Source organism: Callorhinus ursinus, unplaced genomic scaffold (genome assembly GCF_003265705.2).
Source record: "Callorhinus ursinus isolate GAN/ISIS: 27379988/994484 unplaced genomic scaffold, GSC_fseal_2.0 scaffold49, whole genome shotgun sequence".
Lineage (NCBI taxonomy): Eukaryota > Metazoa > Chordata > Mammalia > Carnivora > Otariidae > Callorhinus > Callorhinus ursinus.
Genome location: NW_027397111.1, coordinates 3,023,961 through 3,044,876, shown reverse-complemented (window position 1 = coordinate 3,044,876; position 20,916 = coordinate 3,023,961). Strand labels below are relative to the sequence as shown.

General features: G+C 38.7%; 2 protein-coding genes across 4 annotated transcripts in view; one reads left to right on the top strand and one right to left on the bottom strand.

Moving 5' to 3' along the window:
• The window catches only part of PDE3B (phosphodiesterase 3B), a 164,475-nt gene extending 160,396 nt beyond the window's left edge, over positions 1-4,079 (top strand). For 2 of the 3 annotated variants that reach the window (XM_025894187.2, XM_025894186.2), the window contains one exon: positions 1,321-4,079. In XM_025894187.2, coding sequence (XP_025749972.2) covers positions 1,321-1,535 — 215 coding nt within the window. In that variant the 3' untranslated portion in view covers positions 1,536-4,079. The remainder of the gene's footprint in view (positions 1-1,320) is intronic. The other variant, XM_073882872.1, reaches the window with a different exon arrangement.
• An 8,430-nt stretch (positions 4,080-12,509) lies between these two features.
• The window catches only part of CYP2R1 (cytochrome P450 family 2 subfamily R member 1), a 32,819-nt gene continuing 24,412 nt past the window's right edge, over positions 12,510-20,916 (bottom strand). Inside the window, exon 6 of the transcript XR_003212587.2 lies at positions 12,510-13,349. The gene's annotated coding sequence lies outside the window, so the exon portion shown is untranslated. The remainder of the gene's footprint in view (positions 13,350-20,916) is intronic.

Here is a 20,916-nt window from a genome sequence, read left to right as displayed (position 1 = left end):
AGAATCCCAAGCGGGACTTGATCTCACAACCCCGAGCTTGTGATCTGAGCTGAAATCAAGAGTCAGACGCCTAACTGACTGAGCCACCCAGGCGCCCCTGGATCTTTGTTTTTAAGCTACAGATTGAGGAGTTCTATCTTGAGTAACTACACTCTGAATGTTCAGATTGAACGGTCTCTTGAGTAACTCCTGTGTGCTGGGGAACGTGCTAATGCGGTCGCACGCGGTCTTGGTTAAAGTGGTGTCTCTTTGCGGCCAGTCCGCTTCAGGAGGCTCTACCTTTGCCCGCACCGTAGGGCTGTGTCACCATGGCTGATTTTGTGAGGTGAGGTGTTCGTGTGGCTAGCGCTCCCTCCTCCTGCTAATCTGCCCTTCCTAAAGACTTGGAAGATGGATCACAATAGTTGGGAGAAGAGGAAACATCTTCTCTAGCCCTAAGGGGAGAACCAAGTTTTGTGTTGTTATGGATTTGAATTGCCAAACTGTAGGGACATAGTTTTCTATATAAAGCAGTGAATATAAATGGAAAAAAAATTTGTCACCATTGTAGCTGTAAATGAAATCAGTTATTTGCTCTTTAAAGTAGAATTTAAGGGGTGCCTGGGTGGCTCAGTCAGTTAAGCATCTGCCTTCAGCTCAGGTCATGATCTCAGGGTCCTGGGATCGAGTCCCACATCGGGCTCCTTGCTCAGTGGGGAGCCTGCTTCTCCCCTGCTTGGGCTCTCTCCTATTCTCTCTCAAGTAAATAAATAAAATCTTAAAAAAAAAAAAGAATTGAAATTATATCTAGCATTCCAAGCATGCTATAAATGAAAACCGGTAACATAATTACAAAGCACTACCCCCACCTCCCCAGTTGTATTCAGGATTAGCATAATAAAGAGTAGTCTTCTACCTCTACCCTCTGAGCATCATCATGGACAAAGTTGATTGGCTTCCAAAAATTGTTTATATTCACTGAAACCTTGATACTGGTGTTTAATTCAGTACTTAAATCCTAAAAAGGTTGTTGAACTTCACATTGCTATTGTTATCATTCCTCCCCTCTCACCCCACCCAGTCTTCCCTAATCCCCTTCTCGGCTTTATTTTCATCTAATAACAACACCATCTCGTGTTTTGCTGCTGCTTTTGCTTACCTAGGTCTTTCCATTAGAAGATGAGCTCTATAGTACAGAGATTATTTCTGTCTTACTGGTTATGACTACAACCCCAGCGCCATGTATAAGTGCCTGGAAAATTATAGGCACTCGGATATTTAGTGACTGCACAAGGGAATTGTATGGCTATGATTACAATATACTGCTTTTAAATTTCACAGAACCACAGAGGAGGAAAGGCAGACGGCGAATATTTTGTCAGCTAATGCACCACCTCACTGAAAACCACAAGATATGGAAGGAAATGATAGAGGAAGAAGAGAAATGTAAAGCTGATGGGAATAAACTGCAGGTGGAAAATCCTTCCTTACCTCAAGCCGATGACATTCAGGTCATTGAAGAAGCAGATGAAGAGGAGGAGAGACAGTTTGAATAAAAGAAAAGGCATATCGGAGAAGCCTGGAGGGCTGTGCCCAGGGTCAGAAATCCCTGCCTGGCACTCAGGGGACAGACCTGCCACAGACCCTGCCTGCGGGGACAGGCCCAGCTACTGGGAGAGGCCCCTGCTGCTGTGTGTGCTCACCACACGGACGACACGAGCATCCTTAGAGCATGGCTTCCATTGACTCCTGTTGCGAAGCTCTTCTTTGAAGCCTTTGCTGGTATACCAGTAGTCTGTCATAGTAATGCTTTGCTGGGTAGTAAGCTCTTCGTTTTCATGAGCGGTAGCTAGAACTAAAAATTCAAGTGACTTCAGTTTCCAAAGTGGCCAGAACTTTTTGCTTTCATGAAAACAGGATTCATATTGTTTTTTTCCGAATGTGTCTTTTAGGTGTTTTGAACATTTTGGCGGGAGCCGGGGTGGGGCAGGGGGAGTCAGTGCCCATCTAAAAAGGAATCCAGTGTTGCCTTTCGGAGGGTCTGTTCAGTGCAAGACACTGTTCAGTGCTGTGCTCCCAGCCGGGTTTATCCATGAAAGACTGAGTGACCTTTGTTAAATATAATAGAATCCAGGTGCATCAATTTCTGATGCTTCTTACTGTTGTGTGTTACGTACTATGTGTATTTGAGTTCTGCTCAGAGTATTCAGGTTTACCGTGGACATCAGAAGTCTCAATTCCAGTCTTACTGACTTACATTCCATGGTTGAACTTTTAAAGCTGTTTTGGGTGTAACAACGAAGAGATTTTCTTCTTTAGTCGAAACTGTTCTTACTACTGTTGCTCAGGATTCGTATTTTTAAACATTTAGTTAATATAAACACAGATTTGTCAGAAGAAAAAGGAATTGTCCTAAAGTTGTTAACCTTTTATGAAATGAGCATTATTCTTAGATAAATTTGAGTCTAATCAAAAGAAATAGGTGCTCCAAAAGCCACAACGAATAATTGGAACATATGCTTATATCCAGATCCATATGTTAGGTGTCGTGTGTTTAGTCACTGCAAAACTGATGTTCATCCTTGTTCATTTCCTACTGCCTTGAGACCACATGACAGAAGTGACCTAGGACTACTCAGTACTGCTAGAGCCCAACTGTGAGTTTAATCTTTAAAAAAAAAAAAAGTGGGAATACTTAATTGCAAAGAAAATGGACCATATTTACAATGTTCATGAACTCCTAGGGTACAGATATGTACCTGAGTCATGAAAGATTTTTGATGATCTAAAGAGCAGCCTAAATGATAACAGGATGGGAGACTAATTTTTTTTTCTTGGAGACTCTATTTTGGTTCTGTGTGGCTTTTGTAGACAGTAAAACCATTAATTTTCCAAGATGATTCCTTTTAAGTATAATGTCAGGCAATTTCTTACCTACCTAGAATATTTGGCATATCTCGAAGATATTAAAGATCTATAGAAATGTTGGAAGTTTTGATCTTGTATAATATTGAATGAATCACCAAGCTTTATTTATTAGACATGTTGAGTGTGAAGTTCCTTCCTGCCACTTTTGCTACAACTGCCACATAATTTGTAACCTGGTCGCACATTACTAAGTAATAAAATTTTAACTAATTTATTGAGTTTGCACTTAAAATATATATATATCCTGGGCTCTTATTTCCCTGGTATACATTTTGCATCCTGCATAAGTATATTTCTGCTATTGCAAAGTACAAGTGTATAAATTCACATGTGCACATATGCAATAATGAGACTCAGATTTCCTATTAAAATTTTGTATTGGGGTTAATGTATATATTTTCTCAAAAGGAATGTTTTTATTAAAAATACTGTTACCGAGAACTCATTTTTAAATAATTTAAATTTGCTCTTTGCTAAATAATTGACATATTAAAATAGACCAAAGAAACACTAAGAAATATCCTTGCTGAAACAAATTCATAAACTTTAAGAAATGAATGTGACTATATTAAGTATATACAATGCTATTAAATGAAATCTTACTTGAAAAATTGCCATAAGGGACGCCTGGGTGGCTCAGTCGGCTAAGCATCTGCCTTCGGCTCAGGTCATAATCCCAGAGTCCTAGGATCGAGTCCCACATCGGGCTCCCTGCTCTCGGGGAGCCTGCTTCTCCCTCCGCCTGCCGCTCCCCCCTCTCATGCTCTCTCTCTCTGAAAAATGAAATCTTTAAAAAAGAGAGAGAAATTGACATAAGCAATATTACATATTCTATTTTGGTTACTACTGAATCAGATTAATTTTATTATAATTTTCATTGTGAATTTGCTGTTTTAACTCACTGGTCTTAGAAATAATTTTGTAGTGCTGTATCTGTGTGCTTACCCATACATTATTTTTCCATATAAAAACAAACTACTTTGTAAAGTTATTTCCTGATTTGAAGGCTATTTCCTGCTATTCTTTGTTGATGCTGTTGGCCTTTTCTATTTTTGTAAGAATCCTGTAAACTCTAGCATTGAAGTCAAAAATTTCCTCTCTCTAGATTGCATCTCATAGGAATGAACTTCACAAAAGAGATGAATAAAGCCAACTCTGGTTTCTTTCTTATAGTTGCCAGGCTAATCTGAGGAGCTCTAGAGAGTGGGTGGGGATGGCGGAAGAATTATGATTTACCCTGGAGGTAATTGCTTGTGGAAAGAGATTAAGTGTGTGTGGAGGGCGCCTGGGTGGCTCAGATGGTTAAGCGTCTGCCTTCAGCTCAGGTCATGATCCCAGGGCCTGGGATTGAGTCCCACATTGGGCTCCCTGCTCCTTGGGAGCCTGCTTCGCCCTCTGTCTCTCACGAATAAATAAATAAAATCTTTAAAAAAAATAAATAAAAAAGTGTGTGTGGAGGCCCGGACAAGAACACGTCCCCATCTTGGAGGAGCTGAAAGAGGTTGAGGGTGGCTGGCAGGGAGTGGTAGATAGAGGGTGGCTAATGAAGAGCCTGGTAAAGCATGACATGCCATTTAAGCTTTTTTCCTCAAGGAAACGGGGAACTGAAAAAGTTTTCATCTGGAAGAGTGACCTGATTACATTTACATTTTATGAAGCTCATTCAAATAACATACTAATGTCAAATGGAAGAATAAAATTAGACATGGGGAGATCTCCCTGATCTGGACATGGAAAGATGATAGGACAACAGAGAAGTGAGTAGACTGGAGATCTGAGATGGAGGAGAATCAGTTTGCCCCGGTGATTACTGGGTATGGTGGTAAGAAGACCGTCGGGACTTTCAGATTTCTGCTTTGGGCGACTGTGCGCATCGTTCACTGCGAGAGGGTATACCCAAGGAGTAGACTGTGGATGTGCTGGAGGGATGGGGGATGTGTATATCCTATTGGTTCTCTTTCTCTGGAGAATTTTGCTAAAAGTCACCAAACAGAAGGAAACAACCCTAAAGGAGACTAGCAGATTTAGACTACCCAATGCCTGCAGATGCCGCATTGCCTTATCAAAACAATATAAAATAACCATGCAGGAAATGTTTAAGGAAATAAGACACAAAATGACAAAAAAAAAAAAAAATGAGCAAGCAGTTAGAAATTTAAAACTCACCGGGTACAAGGGCGCCTGGCTGGCTCAGTTGGTGGAACATGTGCCTTCATCCCAGGGTTGTGAGTTCAAGCCCCAGGCTGGGCATGGAACTTAAACGAAAAAAGGAAGGAAGGAAAGAAGGAAGGAGGGAAAGGAAGGAAAGAAAGATTCACCAGGTACAAGTAGCCATAAGACTGACGACAAACTTCTCAGGACCAAAAATCGGAGCCAGAAGTCACTACAACACTATCTGCTAAGTGCTGAGGGGAAAAAATAAATGAATAAAAAAGAAAAGAAAAATCTGTCAACTTACAATCACCAGAACTACCAAAAGTGAGGGTAAAATAAAGAGACATTTTCAGATAAACACTGATCTTTTCCCATCAACAGACTTAACCTAATGAAATTTTTAGAGCAGTACTTCTAAAGTTTGCTGTAATGTACATAGAAATCATTTTGTGATCTGGTTAAAATGCATATTCTGATCTAATAAGTCTGTAGTGGACCTCAGGAGTCTGTATTTCTTAAAAGTAGGTCCCTGAGAGTGTAGTTCTTTAAAAAGTTCTCAGGTGGGGGCGCCTGGGTGGCTCAGTCGTTAAGCAACTGCCTTCGGCTCAAGTCATAATCCCCGGGTCCTGGGATCGAGCCCCGCATGGGGCTCCCTGCTCCGTGGGAAGCCTGCTTCTCCCTCTTCCACTCCCCCTGCTTGTGTGTGTGCTCTCTATCTTACAAATAAATAAAATCTTTAAAAAAAAAAAGTTCTCAAGTGATGTAATGATGCTACTGGTCTGTTGACCACACTTAAAAGAGTAGCAAGATTCTTAAAGTCCATACTTTAGAAAAGAAGAAAAATGACCCAGAGGGAAGATAGGCAATGCAAGAAGGAAAAGTAAACAGATTAATAAACACCATATTTAGGTAAGTCTTAAATCATTATTTATATGAACTAAAAAATTATTTTGTGTGCCTTAAAATCCTGGATAACAACATGTTAATCAAGAAAAAGTTAAGGGTCTTATATGGTTTCAAAATGGAAATTAAGATACTAACTTTAGACTTTGTTAAATTAGGAAAAATGCAAAAGTTAAGGGAAACTAAAGTTTTAAAAAGTATATAACTTCTAAACTGGCCGCGGTAGGGGAGTAAAAAACCTGGAATTGATAAAAATGTCATAAATGAGTAAAGAGAAACAATAGGGCAAATGGGAGAAAAGGTAGGAATAAATTTTAAAATATCAATACCCACAAGAAATGTAAATAGTATTTTGGATGGGCACATCTAATCTGTCAGGATTTTTTTTAAGCCAGCCATGTAGGTAGTACTTACAATGTACTGTTTTCTTAGTGATTTGATGTTAATTTATATTATCACCACCATGTTAAGGTAGATACTGTATTATTACCTCTGTTTTGCAAAGTCAATTTATCAGGTACATAAAATACATGTACTTACCTAATAAAATAATCTCAAAGATGCATAAATCAAAAGTTGGTAGAACTACAGAGAAAAATTGTCATTCTACAACCTGGAAGAGAGATTTAACACAATAAGTTAAGCAGACCAAAAGTTAATAAAAATATAAAACAGCACAGTGAACAGTCTTATTAGACATACACAGAACATAAAACCCAGCAAAGAAAAATTTGTCCTTAAAAATCCAAAGAACACTTAGAAAGTTGACTACATACTTGTATAAAGCAAGTCTTAATAAGTTTCAGAGAATATGTATCATACAAACCATGTTCTCTGACCACAACAAGACCATTAGTCTTAAGTTAGTTTTTGTTACTTATTTCTATGTATGCTTGATAGATTAAAGAAATTGCTCCTAAATAACTCCAGGCTAAGTAAATCATAATGGGCATTTAAGGGATGCTCAGTAAGGGATGCTTAGTCGTTAAGTGTCTGCCTTTGGCTCAGGTCATGATCCCAGGGTCCTGGGATTGAGTCCCGTATCAGGCTCCCTCCTCAGAGGGAAGCCTGCTTCTCCCTCTCCCTCTCCCTCTCCCCCTGCTTGTGTTCCTGCTCTCACTAACTGTCAAATAAAATCTTAAAAAAAAAAAAAGGGCATTTAAACATAAGTAGAGGTGAACGATTAAATTACCTGTACTACTTTCCAAAAATTAAGATGTGTTGAAAATGGCACTTGAAGAGAAACTTAGGGCATTAGAGGTTTATATTAGAAAAATGGCTGGTAAGTTAATGAGCTAAGCATCCAGCTTAAGTTAGAAAAACAGAATATAGATATATTAACAAAATGAAGGATAAATCATGATCTCAGAAGAGCAGAAAAAAAACATTTGATAAAATTCAGCATCTGTTTATGATAAAATCTCTCAACAAAGTGGGTAATGGAAGGAACATAAGACCATAGATGGACAAGCCCACAGCTAACCTTCTAAAATAAAAACAAGACAAAGATGCCTACACTCGCCACTTTCATTCAACATAGTATTGGAAGTCCTAGCCAGAGCACTCAGAGAAGAAATAAAAGCTTCCAGTTTGAAAGGAAGAAGTAAAATGTAAAAAAATAAGTAAATGTAAAATAAGTAAAAAGTGTAATCATGTCATCTCTACTTGCAGATGACATGATATTATATACATATAGAAAACCCTAAAGAGTTCATAAAAAAAACTTAGAATAAACAAGTTCAGTAAAGTTGGCATTTCTATAAACTATGCATTTCTTGCATTTCTATAAACTAATGAAATATCTGATAAAAAAAATCTCTTGCATTTCTATAAATTAATGAAACATCTGAGAAATTAAGAATCCCACTTAGAATTTCAAAGAGAAAATACATAAAATACAACTAAGAAGGTGAACAATATAGGGGTGCCTGGGTGGCAGAGTCAGTTAAGCGACTGACTCTTGGTTTCAGGTCAGGTCATGATCTCAGGCTTGTGAGACTGAGCCTGGTGACCGGCTCTGTGCTTAGCACAGAGTCCACTTGGATTTTTTCTCCCTCTCCCTCTGCCCCTCCCCTCTATGCTCAAGTACATGCTCTCTAAAATAAATAAATCTTTTTAAAAAAAAGTGAACATACACACTAAAAAATGTAACACATTGAAGAAAAGTGAATGAATGCAAGATTCAGTGCTCATGGTTGAAAGAATATTGTTAAAATGTACAGACCAAAAAAAAAAAATGTACAGACCACCCAAAACATTCTATAGACTCAATGCAATCCCTACCAAATTCCAGTGGCATTTTTAAGACTGAGATATAATTGACAAATTTATATGGAACCACAAGACATAACCAAACAAATCATAAGAAAATAAAGCAAAACTAGGGGCACTTAGGTGGCTCAGTCAGGCATCCGCCTCTTGATTTTGGCTCAGGTCATGATCGCAGGGTTGTAAGATCAAGCCCCACATTGGGCTCTGCACTCAGCATGGAGTCTGCTTCTCTCGCTCTTTCTCTCCCCAAAATAAAAAAAGAACTACCATATGATCCAGCAAGTAAGTGCACTTACGGGTTTTTTCCAAAGGAAACAAAAACACTAACTCTGCCCCTCCTCCTCCTGCTCACTCTCAATAAATAAATCTTTTTAAAAAAGCAAAACTGAAGATATCATGCTTCCTGATTTTAAACTATTATTGTAAAGTTACAGTTATCAAAACAGAATAATAATGAGATTAAAAACAGACATGGATCAAAGGACCGGAAGAGAGAGCCCAGAAATAAATCCACATATATGGTTAATTTATGAGAAAGAAACCAAGGATATACAATGTTAAAAGAATAGTCTTTTCAATAAATGGTGCTGGGAAAACTGGACAGCTACATGTAAAAGAATGAAACTGGACCACTTTTGGAGCGCCTGGGTGGCTCAGTTGGTTGGGCGGCTGCCTTCGGCTCAGGTCATGGTCCTGGGATCGAGCCCCACGTCCGACTCCCTGCTCGGCAGAGAGCCTGTTTCTCCGTCTCCCTCTGCCTGCCACTCTGCCTACTTGTGCTCTCTCTCTGTCTCTGTCAAATAAATAAATAATATTTAAAAAAAGACCACTTTCTCACATCATATACCAAATAAACTCAAAATGGATTAAAGACCTGAAACCATAAAACACAAAGAAAACAGGCAGTTACCTCCTTGACATTGATATTGGCATTGATTTTTTTGATAGGTTGGCATGAGCAAAAACAAACAACTGGGACTACATCAAACTGCAAAGCTTCAGCAAAACAAAAAGGCAACTTGGGGCACCTGGGTGGCTCAGTCATTAAGCGTCTGCCTTCGGCTCAGGTCATAATCCCGGGGTCCTGGGATCGAGCCCCGCACCGGGCTCCCTGCTCGGTGGGGAGCCTGCTTCTCCCTCTCCCACTTCCCCTGCTTGTGTTCCCTCTCTCGCTGTGTCTCTCTGTGTCAAATAAATAAATAAATTCTTTAAAAAAACAAAACAAAAAACAAAAAGGCAACTCACCGAATGGGAGAAGATATTTGTAAAGGCCCTATCTGATAAGGGGTTACTATCCAAAATATACAAAGCACTCATACACCTCAATAGCAAAAAACAAACACCACAAAAACCAAAACCCGATCCGATTTAAAAAAAAGGGCAGAGGCTCTGAATGGACCTTTTCCCAGAGGAGGAACAGATAGCCAAGAGGTGCATGAAGAGTGCTCGCTGATCACCAGTCAGGGAAGGGCAAATCAAAATCACCTCACACCTGTTATCCCCTGTCTTTTTGATAGTAACCATTCTAACAAGTGCGGGCAAGAAAGAGGAAAAAGGGATTTTTTTTTTTTTTTAAGATTTTATTTATTGGGACTCCTAGGCGGCTCAGTTGGTTAAGCAGCTGCCTTTGGCTCAGGTCATGATCCTGGGGTCCTGGGATGGAGTCCCCCATCGGGCTCCTTGCTCAGTGGGGAGCCTGCTTCTCCCTCTGCCTGTTCTGCCTGCCAGTCCCCTTGCTTGTGCTCTGTGACAAATAAAATCTTTAAAAAAATTATTTATTTGGGTGGGGTGGGGGGAGCAGCGGGTGGGGAGGGGAAGCAGCAGGCTCCCTGCTGAGCAAAGAGCTCAATGGGGGACTAAATCTCAGGACCCTGAAGTCCCAGGACTCGAGCTGAAGGCAGATGCTTAACTGACTGAGCCACCCAGGAGTCCCAGAAAAGGGAACTCTTGTGTGCTGTTGGTAGGAAAGTAAACTGGCATGGCCACTATGGCAAACATATGAAAGTTATCCCCAAAATAAAAAAAGAACTACCATATGATCCAGCAAGTAAGTGCACTTACGGGTTTTTTCCAAAGGAAACAAACACTAACTCAAAAAGGTGCATACACCCCCAAGTTCATTGTAGCATTCTTTGCAATAGTCAAGACATGGAAGCAACCCAAATGTCCACTGATGGATGAATAAAGAAAATGTGGCATATATGTCCAACAGACTATTATTCAGCCATAAAAAAGGAAGAAATCTTGCCATTTGTGACAACACGGATGGACCTTGAGGTCTTTAAGCTAAGTGAAATAAGTCAGAGAAAGGAAAACACCATACACTCTCCCTTATATATGGAATCTAAAAACAAAACAAATGAACAAAAATAAGAACAGATTCATAAATACAGATATTAAACTGGTGGTTGCCAGAGGAGAGGGTGGGAAGGATGGGTGAAGTAGGTGAAGGGCATCAATAGGTATGAACTTCCAGTTATAAAATACATCAGTCACATGGATGTGAAGTGTAGCTCAGGGAATACTGTCGATAATAATGTAATAACATTGTATGGTACAGATGGTAAACACTATGGTAAGGGCTCCCAATATATTTAAATGCTGAATTACTATGTGGTTCACTTGAAAGGAGTATAATATTGCATAACAATGATATTTCAATTAAAAAATAATTAATGTAATTAAACACATTAACCAATCAAAACAGAAAAAGGGGCGCCTGGGTGGCTCAGTTAAGTGACTGCCTTCGGCTCAGGTCATGATCCTAGAGTCCCGGGATCGAGTCCCGCATCGGGCTCCCGGCTCAGCAGGGAGTGTGCTTCTCCCTCTGACCCTCTCCCCTCTCATGTTGTTTCTCACTCTCTCTCTCTCTTTCAAATAAATAAATAAAACCTTTAAAAAAAAAGAAAAAAAGATCATCTCAATAGATGAGATAAATAATTCACCCTTTTATCATTTAAGGGAGAAGGAGAGAATGAAAGAAGGAAGGGAGGTAGGAAGGGGGAAAGAGAATAGAAGCAAACTGATGTTCTAGGGGCATGAAGAAAAACTAGAGTAAATGTCATATTAATGGTAAATTGTCATTCCTTTAAACAGATGAGAATGCTCACTCTCCTCACTTTCATCAACAATGCATTACAGCTTCTAAACTTAGTAAGAATGACCATAATAATTGGAAAGGAAGACACAAAACTGTCATTACTTATAAATGATATCACTGTTTAAGAGAAAATTCCAAAGAATTGAGAAAAAGGATTTTTTCAAATTGAAAGTTTAGTACTTTTGTCATGTGCTATCAGTGTACAAATTTCTACTGCATTTTTTATAGAACAGTCTCGAATTCTGCTGTTACCAATTTCAGTTTGGAAATGGTCCTCAAGCTTAGGGTCTTAGACTCATTTTAATTCTCTTGAAAAAGCTTCACATGGTTAAAATTCCCATTTGGGGTTTCCCTGATTTTTTAGGATAAGATTTTAATGAGAATATTCACAATTAATTTCATCAGGAAAACAATTAAGTGGGTATCTGCTGAAGTTTAATCTTTATTTTCCCGTAACAGCTGTTTCATATTATCAGCCTGAAGACACAGAAGATCAATAGATACGAAAATCCACGATAAAGTTGATGAAATTCATGAAGAATAAACATGATTCCTTGCATTTAAGTTCAAATAACTGCTATTAGTAAAGGATAAATGAAGGGCTGGTTTAATAAGATCACTACTAATAAAAGCACTGGGAGCTGTTATTAATTACCTGTATTTTTTTTCTGGTTTAAAAAAAAGACCAAGGTGGGGGGCGTTTCTTAAACTCCATTCCTCAAAATACTGGGTCTGCATCCACTCCATTCTGAAATAGCCAGGCGATATGTTTTAAACAAAACAAAACAAAAAAACACTAGTAAGTAAAAGGGACCCAGAGAAGAGTGATAAGGACCCAATCATGTAAAGAACCTAGAATAGTTAGCCTGTAGAAGTAGATTCACAGTGGAACGGAAGTGAGAGCTTTCTTCAGATGTTTTAAGTGGAGGCCACAGATTTAAATACCTACAAGACCAGATAGAAGTGATAAATTAATGATGTGGACTTGGTGCAGTAAATATGGATATATCATGTAAAAAGCTGCAACTAAGCTATAATTGATTTTTGCCATTCAAAATGACAGTCCAGCTTTGATAGAACTTCATTTTTTAAAGAAAAGCCTCAAAAGACAGATTTTTATAAGTCTCAATTTTTAAGTTTTATTTTAAAATTAAACCTAAAGTTTCCAGAATCAATTCCAATGTGGGAATGGGGTTTCCTCACATTACCACCAAGTAATTAATTCTCCAACACCAACTGGGTGTCCTACAATTCAACTCAATTCCGACACTATTTACCCAGAGATAGCAGCACATTCCACAAGTTAAGGGTTCAGTCCCACAAGACTGTCCTCTGCTTCAGACACCAATCACTGACTGACCCACTGACTACAGATTGGAGGTTCCCACAACCCCCTCCTTGCGTTCCATTAATTTGCTAGGGTCCTTCCCTGAACTTAAAAAAATCCATTTACTCACAAGTTACCAGTTTATTACAGAGGATATTAGAGGATACAAACCAACAGCTAGATGAAGAGATACAGAGGGTAAGTTTCCAAACAAAGGAGCTTCTGTCCTCACAGTGTTTTGGACCCAGCACAATAGCACATGAAAGCATTCTGGTTCACCAGCTGGGAAGTTCTCCAAACCACTTCCTTCTGAGATTTTTTGGAGGCTTTATTCCACAGGCATTGTTAATTAAATCATTTACCGTTGGTGATTGATTCAACCTCCCACCCTGTCTCCTCCCCGGAAATCAAGGGGTGGGACTGAAAGTTCCAACCCTTTGATCATGATTGGTTCCCCTGACAACGAGTCCTCACAGTTAGGCATTACCCCAAAGTCCCCTCATTGACATAAACCCAGCTGTGGTGGAAAGGGGCTTGTTATGAGTGACAAGAAACCCATTTCACCTTTTGGCTCTGAAGTGTTTATTTAGAAACTGAGGAACGAGACCAAACATTATAGCAAAAGATGCTCTCCTTGCTCTTATCACTCAGGAAATTCCAAGGGTTTTGGGAGCTGTAAGCCAGGAACTGTGAATGAAGACCAAATATATATGAGAAATATATTTTTGTTGCATGAATGGCCAGATATATTTCTTATAAATCTCAACATTGAAGACCTTTTATTAATCATTACCACACATGATTTGAAAAATATTTGAAAAACATTTGGAACATTTGAAAAATATTCAGTATTCTTCATTCAGTATACAGGCTCACCTGCTTAGAAGATAATTTATAATGAAATGTTTTTTACATTAAAAATGAGTACCATGGGGGGCACCTGAGTGGCTCAGTCGGTTGAGCATCCGATTCTTGGTTTCAGCTCAGGTCATGATCTTGGGGTCGTGAGACTGAGCCCTGAGCTGGACTCAGTGTGGAGTCCACTTGTCCCTCTCCCTATGCCTGCGCCCTACTCGCAATCTCTCTCTCTCTCAAATAAATAAAATCTTTTAAAAAAAATGAGTACATGGGGCACCTGGGTGGCTCAGTCATTAAGCGTGTGCCTTTGGCTCAGGTCATGATCCCAGGGTCCTGGGATGGAGCCCCGTGTCGGGCTCCCTGCTCCGCGGGAAGCCTGCTTCTCCCTCTCCCACTCCCCCTGCTTGTGTTCCCTCTCTCGCTGTTGTCTCTCTGTCAAATAAATAAATAAAATCTTTTTTTAAAAAAAGATTCTCTCTTAAGAATAAATAAATAAAAATTAGAAAATGAGTACAATGGGTAAAATTTTTAACGTTTTTGTGAAATATACATGGCAGTATACAGAAATACATGCAGCAAAATAAGCTACAATGAACAGCATTATGCAGCAAACATTGCTGTCTCCCCAGAAGCTCTCACATGCCTCTTCTCCATCTCAGTCTCTTCTCCCTGCTGAAGACACTCACCTGATTCTCTTTGTCTGAAATGTCTTTCACCTTTTGGAGTGAAGGTTATCAAGGCTGCATGTAATAGTCTAGATGATTTTCTTGCAGGATTTAAAGATATCATGCCTTTGTCTTCTGGATTGGCACTGTTTCTGTTACGAAATTAGCTATCGGTTTTATTGTTGCTTTGAAGTGTTTTTTTTTTTTTTTCTTTTCTATTTACCCTGTATGGCATTCATAGGGCTTCTTGAATCTCTGGCTTAAAGTCCTTTATCAGTTTTAGAAAATTCTTAGCCATTACATCTTCAAGTATTACTTCTGTCCCATTCTTTCTCTTCTTCCCCTCTGGGTTTTCAAGCTCACAAATATTAAATGTTGTTATCTCCCTCACATCTCTTATACATTTTTCATTTTCCATCCTTTATCTTTCTGTGCTTAATTCTAGCCACTTCTTCACTACATTTCAGTCCACTATTAAATCTATCCCCTAAGTTCTTATAATTTAGCTAATTTATGGTTCAGTTTTAGAATTTTCATTTTATGATTTTTAATTCTCTGATGAATTTTTCAATCTTGAACATTATGTTAGGTTTCCTAGAAGCAGAGCCTGAGCTAGGAATTCTTGTGCAACTGATTTATTGAGGGAAAACTTCTGAGGGGAGAAGGATAAGGCAGGGGAAGAAGCCCAAGATATTGATGTGGTTGAAGTCCTCAGCCTGATCCCATAGGATGGAGTTCTGAAACACCAATAGCATCATACAGTTGTCCTCTTTGAGGCAAGTGGTGTGTGTATATAACTTAAATACTCCTGAATTAGTCAGTTACTGCCTTCTGGGGCAGGGATGGGAGGGTTCAGGCTAACCTCCCAGGGAATTCTTCGAGAGATGAACTCACCAATTGAGGACAGTTCTTCTGGGAAAGAGTATGAGCAGCTTACACTTGGGAGTACGAGTAGGGGTATATAGGTGGAGTGAGTGAATCCACCTAGTAAATAAATCATGGTAGAGGATTAAGAGTGGGGCCCCGGGGGGCTCAGTTGGTTGAGCGTCTGCCTTTGGCTCCGGTCATGATCCTGGAGTCCTGGGATGGAGATCCATACCCCACATCAGGCTCGCTGCTCAGCGGGGGGCCTGCCTCTCCCCCTGCTTGTGCTCTCTCTCTGTCAAATAAATAAATAAAATCTTAAAAAAGAGAGAGAGAACAAGAGTGTCCACCACAAATGTATTAAGCATGTTTATTGTAAAGTTTGCGGTTGATAATCCTATTATCTGGATCCGTTAAAGGTCTTTGTTGTCTGTTGTTTCTTTTGGTTTTAGTCATTATCTTGTCTCCTTACATGCTAGTTATCATTTAGTGCCAACAATGTATATGAAAAAATTGAAGAAATATTTCAGACCTAGGATTTTTATCTTCCTCTAGAGAGGATTTGTTTGCCTTTGGCAGGATGCTGGGGCATTAGTATTAGTAATCTTGAATCACCTTAGTCCAACCAGGGACTAAAGTAAATCAAAGCTGGGCTTCAACTTCAGTGTAGCCCATTTTTTCACTCTTACTCTGAAAGGATAGCTTTTTAGGGTCCCTTGGTAGGCTATGTTCTCCAAGTTTTTGGCCCCTAGCTCTGTGAATCCATCAAAAACTGTGCTTAACTTCTCAGCCTTTGAGTTGCCTCTCCCAGATTGGTTCCCAGCTCCAAGAGAAAATGAGTGTGACACAATCCAAGCACACTTCTCCAGATTTCCTCTTTTGTTTAGATCTTGGCCCCAGAATTCTTCATTACCTAGTCATTATGAGTTTAATTGTATACCCCCAAATCCATGTGTTGAAGTCTTAACCCCCCAGTACCTCAGAATGTGACTGTAATTGGAGACAGGGACCTGTAAAGAGGCAATTAAGTTAAAACGAGGCTATTATGGAGGCCCTAATCTGATCTGATTGGTGTCCTTATAAGAATATTGGTTATGTGTGTGATTTACACATATATATTTCTTTGCATCTCTGTTCATGAGTGAAAATGGCTTACAGTTTCCCTTTCTTTAAATAGACATGAATTTGGTATCAAAGTTATTCTAGCATGAGAAAAATCATTTGGGGGTGTGTGTGCCTTCTTTTCCTATTCTCTAGAAGTATTTGTATAAGATTGTCATTAGAATTCACTGGTGAATTCATTTAAACCTAGAATTTTTTTTTGTCTACAAAGAAAATTTAAAGAAAATGTTGAATTTAAAGACAATTTTGAATTTATTTATATATATATGTATTTTTTAGATTTTATTTATTTGACAGAGAGAGAGTGGCAGACAGAGGGAGAGTGAGAAGCAGCCTCCCCACCGAGCAGGAAGCCTGATGTGGGGCTCGATGTGGGGCTCAGATCATGACCTGAGCCGAAGGCAGACACCTAACTGACTGAGCCACTCAGGTGTCCCGAAATTTTTGAATTTAAAGAAAATTATCAATTCAATTTCTTTATTAGTTATAGCACTGTTTAAATTTTCCATTACTGTTCCTGTCAGTTTTGGAAAGTTGAAAAAGTGCTTCTCCTAGGACAGTGTTTCTATATATATAAGCTGCACATTAAAATCACTTGGGACCTTTGAAAATAAGCATGCCCAATTTCCTTAGCGTTCCCAATTTATTTTTATTTTTTTATTTTTTAAAGATTTTATTTATTTATTTGACAGAGAGATAGCACAAGCAGGCAGAGCGGCAGGCAGAGGGAGAGGGAGAAACAGACTCCCCGCGGAGCAGGGAGCCCGATGCAGGACTTGATCCCAGACCCTGAGATCATGACCTGAGCCGAAGGCAGACGCTTAACCGATTGAGCCACCCAGGCGCCCCAGCGTTCCCAATTTAATCTGTGTGTTATTTTGTTAAAAAAGGTGAATTTTAATTTTCAAAAATACTTTTGTTTTTTGTGGTTTCAATTCTATTCATTTATATTTATATAGTCACTATATGTGTTTGTATTATATATATAATAAATACAATTACTAATAATCAAAACCTTAATAAAAGATGAACACACACTAAGATGTCTCACTTCCATCCCATCCTCATCTACCCCTTTCTCTCAGTTTCCTAGGAATGACCATTTTCATTAGTTTGTATTAATCCATCTAGTGCTTTTTATTCAAATACAAGTGCATACGTGCACAAAGACACATTTTTATTCTCCACTTCATACAAAAAGATGCGTGGGAAAAACATTATAAACATTGTTCTTTGTATTCATTAGCTAATGTTCTCTAAGAAATCACCCCAAAATATACTGGTAATAATCATCCGTTGTAGTTCTTATGAGTCAGGAAATGGCTGCCTGAGCAGTTCTGGCTCAGGATCTCTCCTAAGATCACAGTCAGATGCTAGCTGGGTCTGTAGTCATCTGAAATTTTGAGGAGGATCTATTTCCAAGGTGGCTCACTCACATGGTGGGCAAGTTGATCCTGGCAATTGATGGGAGGCCTTCAGTTTCTCTGTATGTGAGACTCCTTGCGTGTCATCATGACATGGTGGCCAGATTCCCATAGAATGAGAGCTCAGAGACCAAGGTGAAAAATTGCAATGCCTTTAGACAAGCCTTGGAAGTCACCATTATCACTTCCATCACATCCTATTGGTTACATGCACCAGCCCTGATTCACAAAGTTCTGTTACACTAGGTGGGGATCATTTCTATATAGTGATATGGAGAGATCACCAGGATAAATCATGTCAAAGAAAACAAAAACAAAAAAAGGAAAACCAACATACAGAATGTGGACCCAGTCTCCAAAATTGTCTTATTTTATACTGTCTGGATTTTGAGTTGTAATTAGAAAGGCTTTCTAATTTTAACTTCCAAAGTAAAAGAAGGATTCACCCATGTTTTCTAGCATTTTTATGGCTTTGTTTTATAAATTTAAGCTTTTGAGTCATTTATAGTATATCAAGGCATATGTTATGAAATACAAATCCAAATTTTTAGCTGTTTCCAAATCACTACAGAGTACTCTCAATATCAATACCATTTATTAAAAAGTCCATCTTGGGTGCCTGGATGGCTCAGTCGGTTAAACGTCTGCACTCGGCTCGGGTCATGATCTCAGGGTCTTGGGATCAAGCCTTGCATTGGGCTCCCTGCTCAGTAGGGAGTCTGCTTCTCCCTCTCCCTCTGCCCTTTCCCCTCACTCATGCTCTCTCTCAAACAAAAATCTTAAAAAAAAAAAGTAAAATAAATAAATTCCATCTTTGTTTCACTGACTTGATTTTTTTAATGTATTTGGATTTTTCTTTGTCATTTTTCTATTTATCTATTCATATCATTAGCTATTTTATTTATTTAAAGATTATTTTAAATATTTTATTTTTAAGTAATTTTTCACCCAACATTGGGCTCGAACTCACAACCCTGAGATCAAGAGTCACATGCTCCACCAACTAGGCCAGCCAGGCACCCCTATTATTCTATCTTATTATTCAAACTTTATACTAGAAACAGCTGTTTAGAAACAGCTTGTCTAGTTCTATTTAAAAAAAAAAAACAACACCTGACCACATTAAATGTATACATTAACCTATGGTGAACCGACGTCTTTATGTTGTCTTCTTAAGAATATTTGTACAAGTCTCCTTTAGGCTCTTTCAAGAGTGTTATAATGTTTATAATGTTTTTCCCACGCATCTTTTACATATTCTTGTTATTTTTATTGCTATTGCTATTTCATTTTTATCGATATTGAAAAAATGGTATTTTTTCTTTCTCTTTTATACACCTAATGGTTGCTGGACATAGAATAGCTATTGATGTTTTTGTATTTTAATTTTACATTGTTACTTTATTGAATTATCTATTTATTCTCATGGATTCTATGGGATATAGTCATACTATCTCCAAATAGAAATACTTTTACTCTTGTTCCCCCCCAATTCTTTCAATCTAATGTTGTCTAATTGTGTTAGCTAGTACAATGTGAAAACAGTAGTGATGATAGTGGACTCATTTGCTTGTTAACGTTAAAGGAAGAGTATAATATTTCCAATATTTCCACTTCAGATTTGGAATGTGTATATATACTTTATGTACATATATTTGCAAATATACATATTCTTTTAAAATAGGTATATATGTATATATTCATGTATTCATTCTAATCTGTATTTTAAATCTTTTTAAGAAATGACTTTTCAGCATCTATGAAGATATCCACCTCAATTCTTTGTATATGATTAATATTTCCTAATGATGAACCATTCCTATGTTCCAAGACTAAACTTTATTTGATCATATACATTAATTTTAATTTTTATTTATTTTTTTTAAAGATTTTATTTATTTATTTGGCAGAGAGAGAGACAGCAAGCGAGGGAACACAAGCAGGGAGAGTGGGAAAGGGAGAAGCAGGCTTCCTGCTGAGCAAGGAGCCTGATGCGGGGCTCGATCCCAGGACCCTGGGACCATGAACCAAGCCGAAGGCAGACGCCCAACAACTGAGCCACCCAGGCGCCCCCATATACATTAATTTTAAATGTAGTGGTGGATCTTTTCTGAAGAATTTAATAAAATTTGTTTTGATTTCAAAAAAGCATTTTAGAGTTTCCTTTTTGTTTTTATGTTATGGGACAGCTCAAATATTTTTTTACATTTTATTATATTTAATTCCAGTATAATTAATGTATAGTGGTATATTAGTTTCAGGTATACACTATAATGCTCATCATAAGTGTACTCTTAATCCCCTTCACCTATTTCACCCATGCCCCCTTTTGCCTCCCCTCTGGCAACCACTAAGAGTCTGGTTTTTTGTCTTTTTCTGGTTCTTAAATTCCACATATGAGTGAAATCATGACATTTGTCTTTCTCAGACTGTTATTTCACTTAGCATTATACCCTCTAGATCTAACCATGTTGTTGCAAATGGCAAGATTTCTTGTTTTTTTTTTTTTTAAGATTTTATTTATTTGACAGAGAGAGACACAGCTAGAGGGAACACAAGCAGGGGGAGTGGGAGAGGGAGAAGCAGGCTTCCCGCTGAGCAGGGAGCCCGATGCGGGGCTCGATCCCAGAACCCTGAGATCATGACCCCAGCGGAAGGCAGCAGCTTCACCCACTGAGCCACACAGGCGCCACAAAAGCAGTGTTTTTTGATATTGATCTCTTAGTGGTCTCTAAGATGGACTTGACTGAAGAAGCTGGAAAAATAGTACCTTAGCCACTATCATAAAAATCAAGTTTAAGGTGGTAGGGACTTGCACTAAGTGACAGAAGAATGTTTAGAAGCCTAATGAATTAAGCGACTCAATAGCCAGATAAGCCAAAGAAAAAAGGGGGGGGACTGGGAATTTTTACATGGGGTTGAGAAAAATCATGTATCTATAACATAGACTACCGAGAAAACAAACTTGGTTTGGCAAAATGGTTGGCAGAAAACCTTCCCTATGATAGCTATGCAGAACTTCTGGCGATTATGGCAAACATTGGAGCCCGTGCCCTAAGTGCCACTGCAGATCTTTCTTGCTTTCATCCCTCCCACTGGCAGCGCCACCTCGAGTAGAGCACCTAAGTTCTTCAGGATCCTATTTTCTCTAGCAGTCTGGTTGGATGAAGATCAAGGCAAAAAGGAATTAAAAACTGTTTTTGAACTTCCAGAACCTTGGCTAAATCGCCTTTTTTCCTTCTCTAGGAAATAAGAGTACCCTTATTTATCCTTCCTGCCTCGTTAACGACAGGGAGCCACAAACATTTTCTTTCAAGCGCC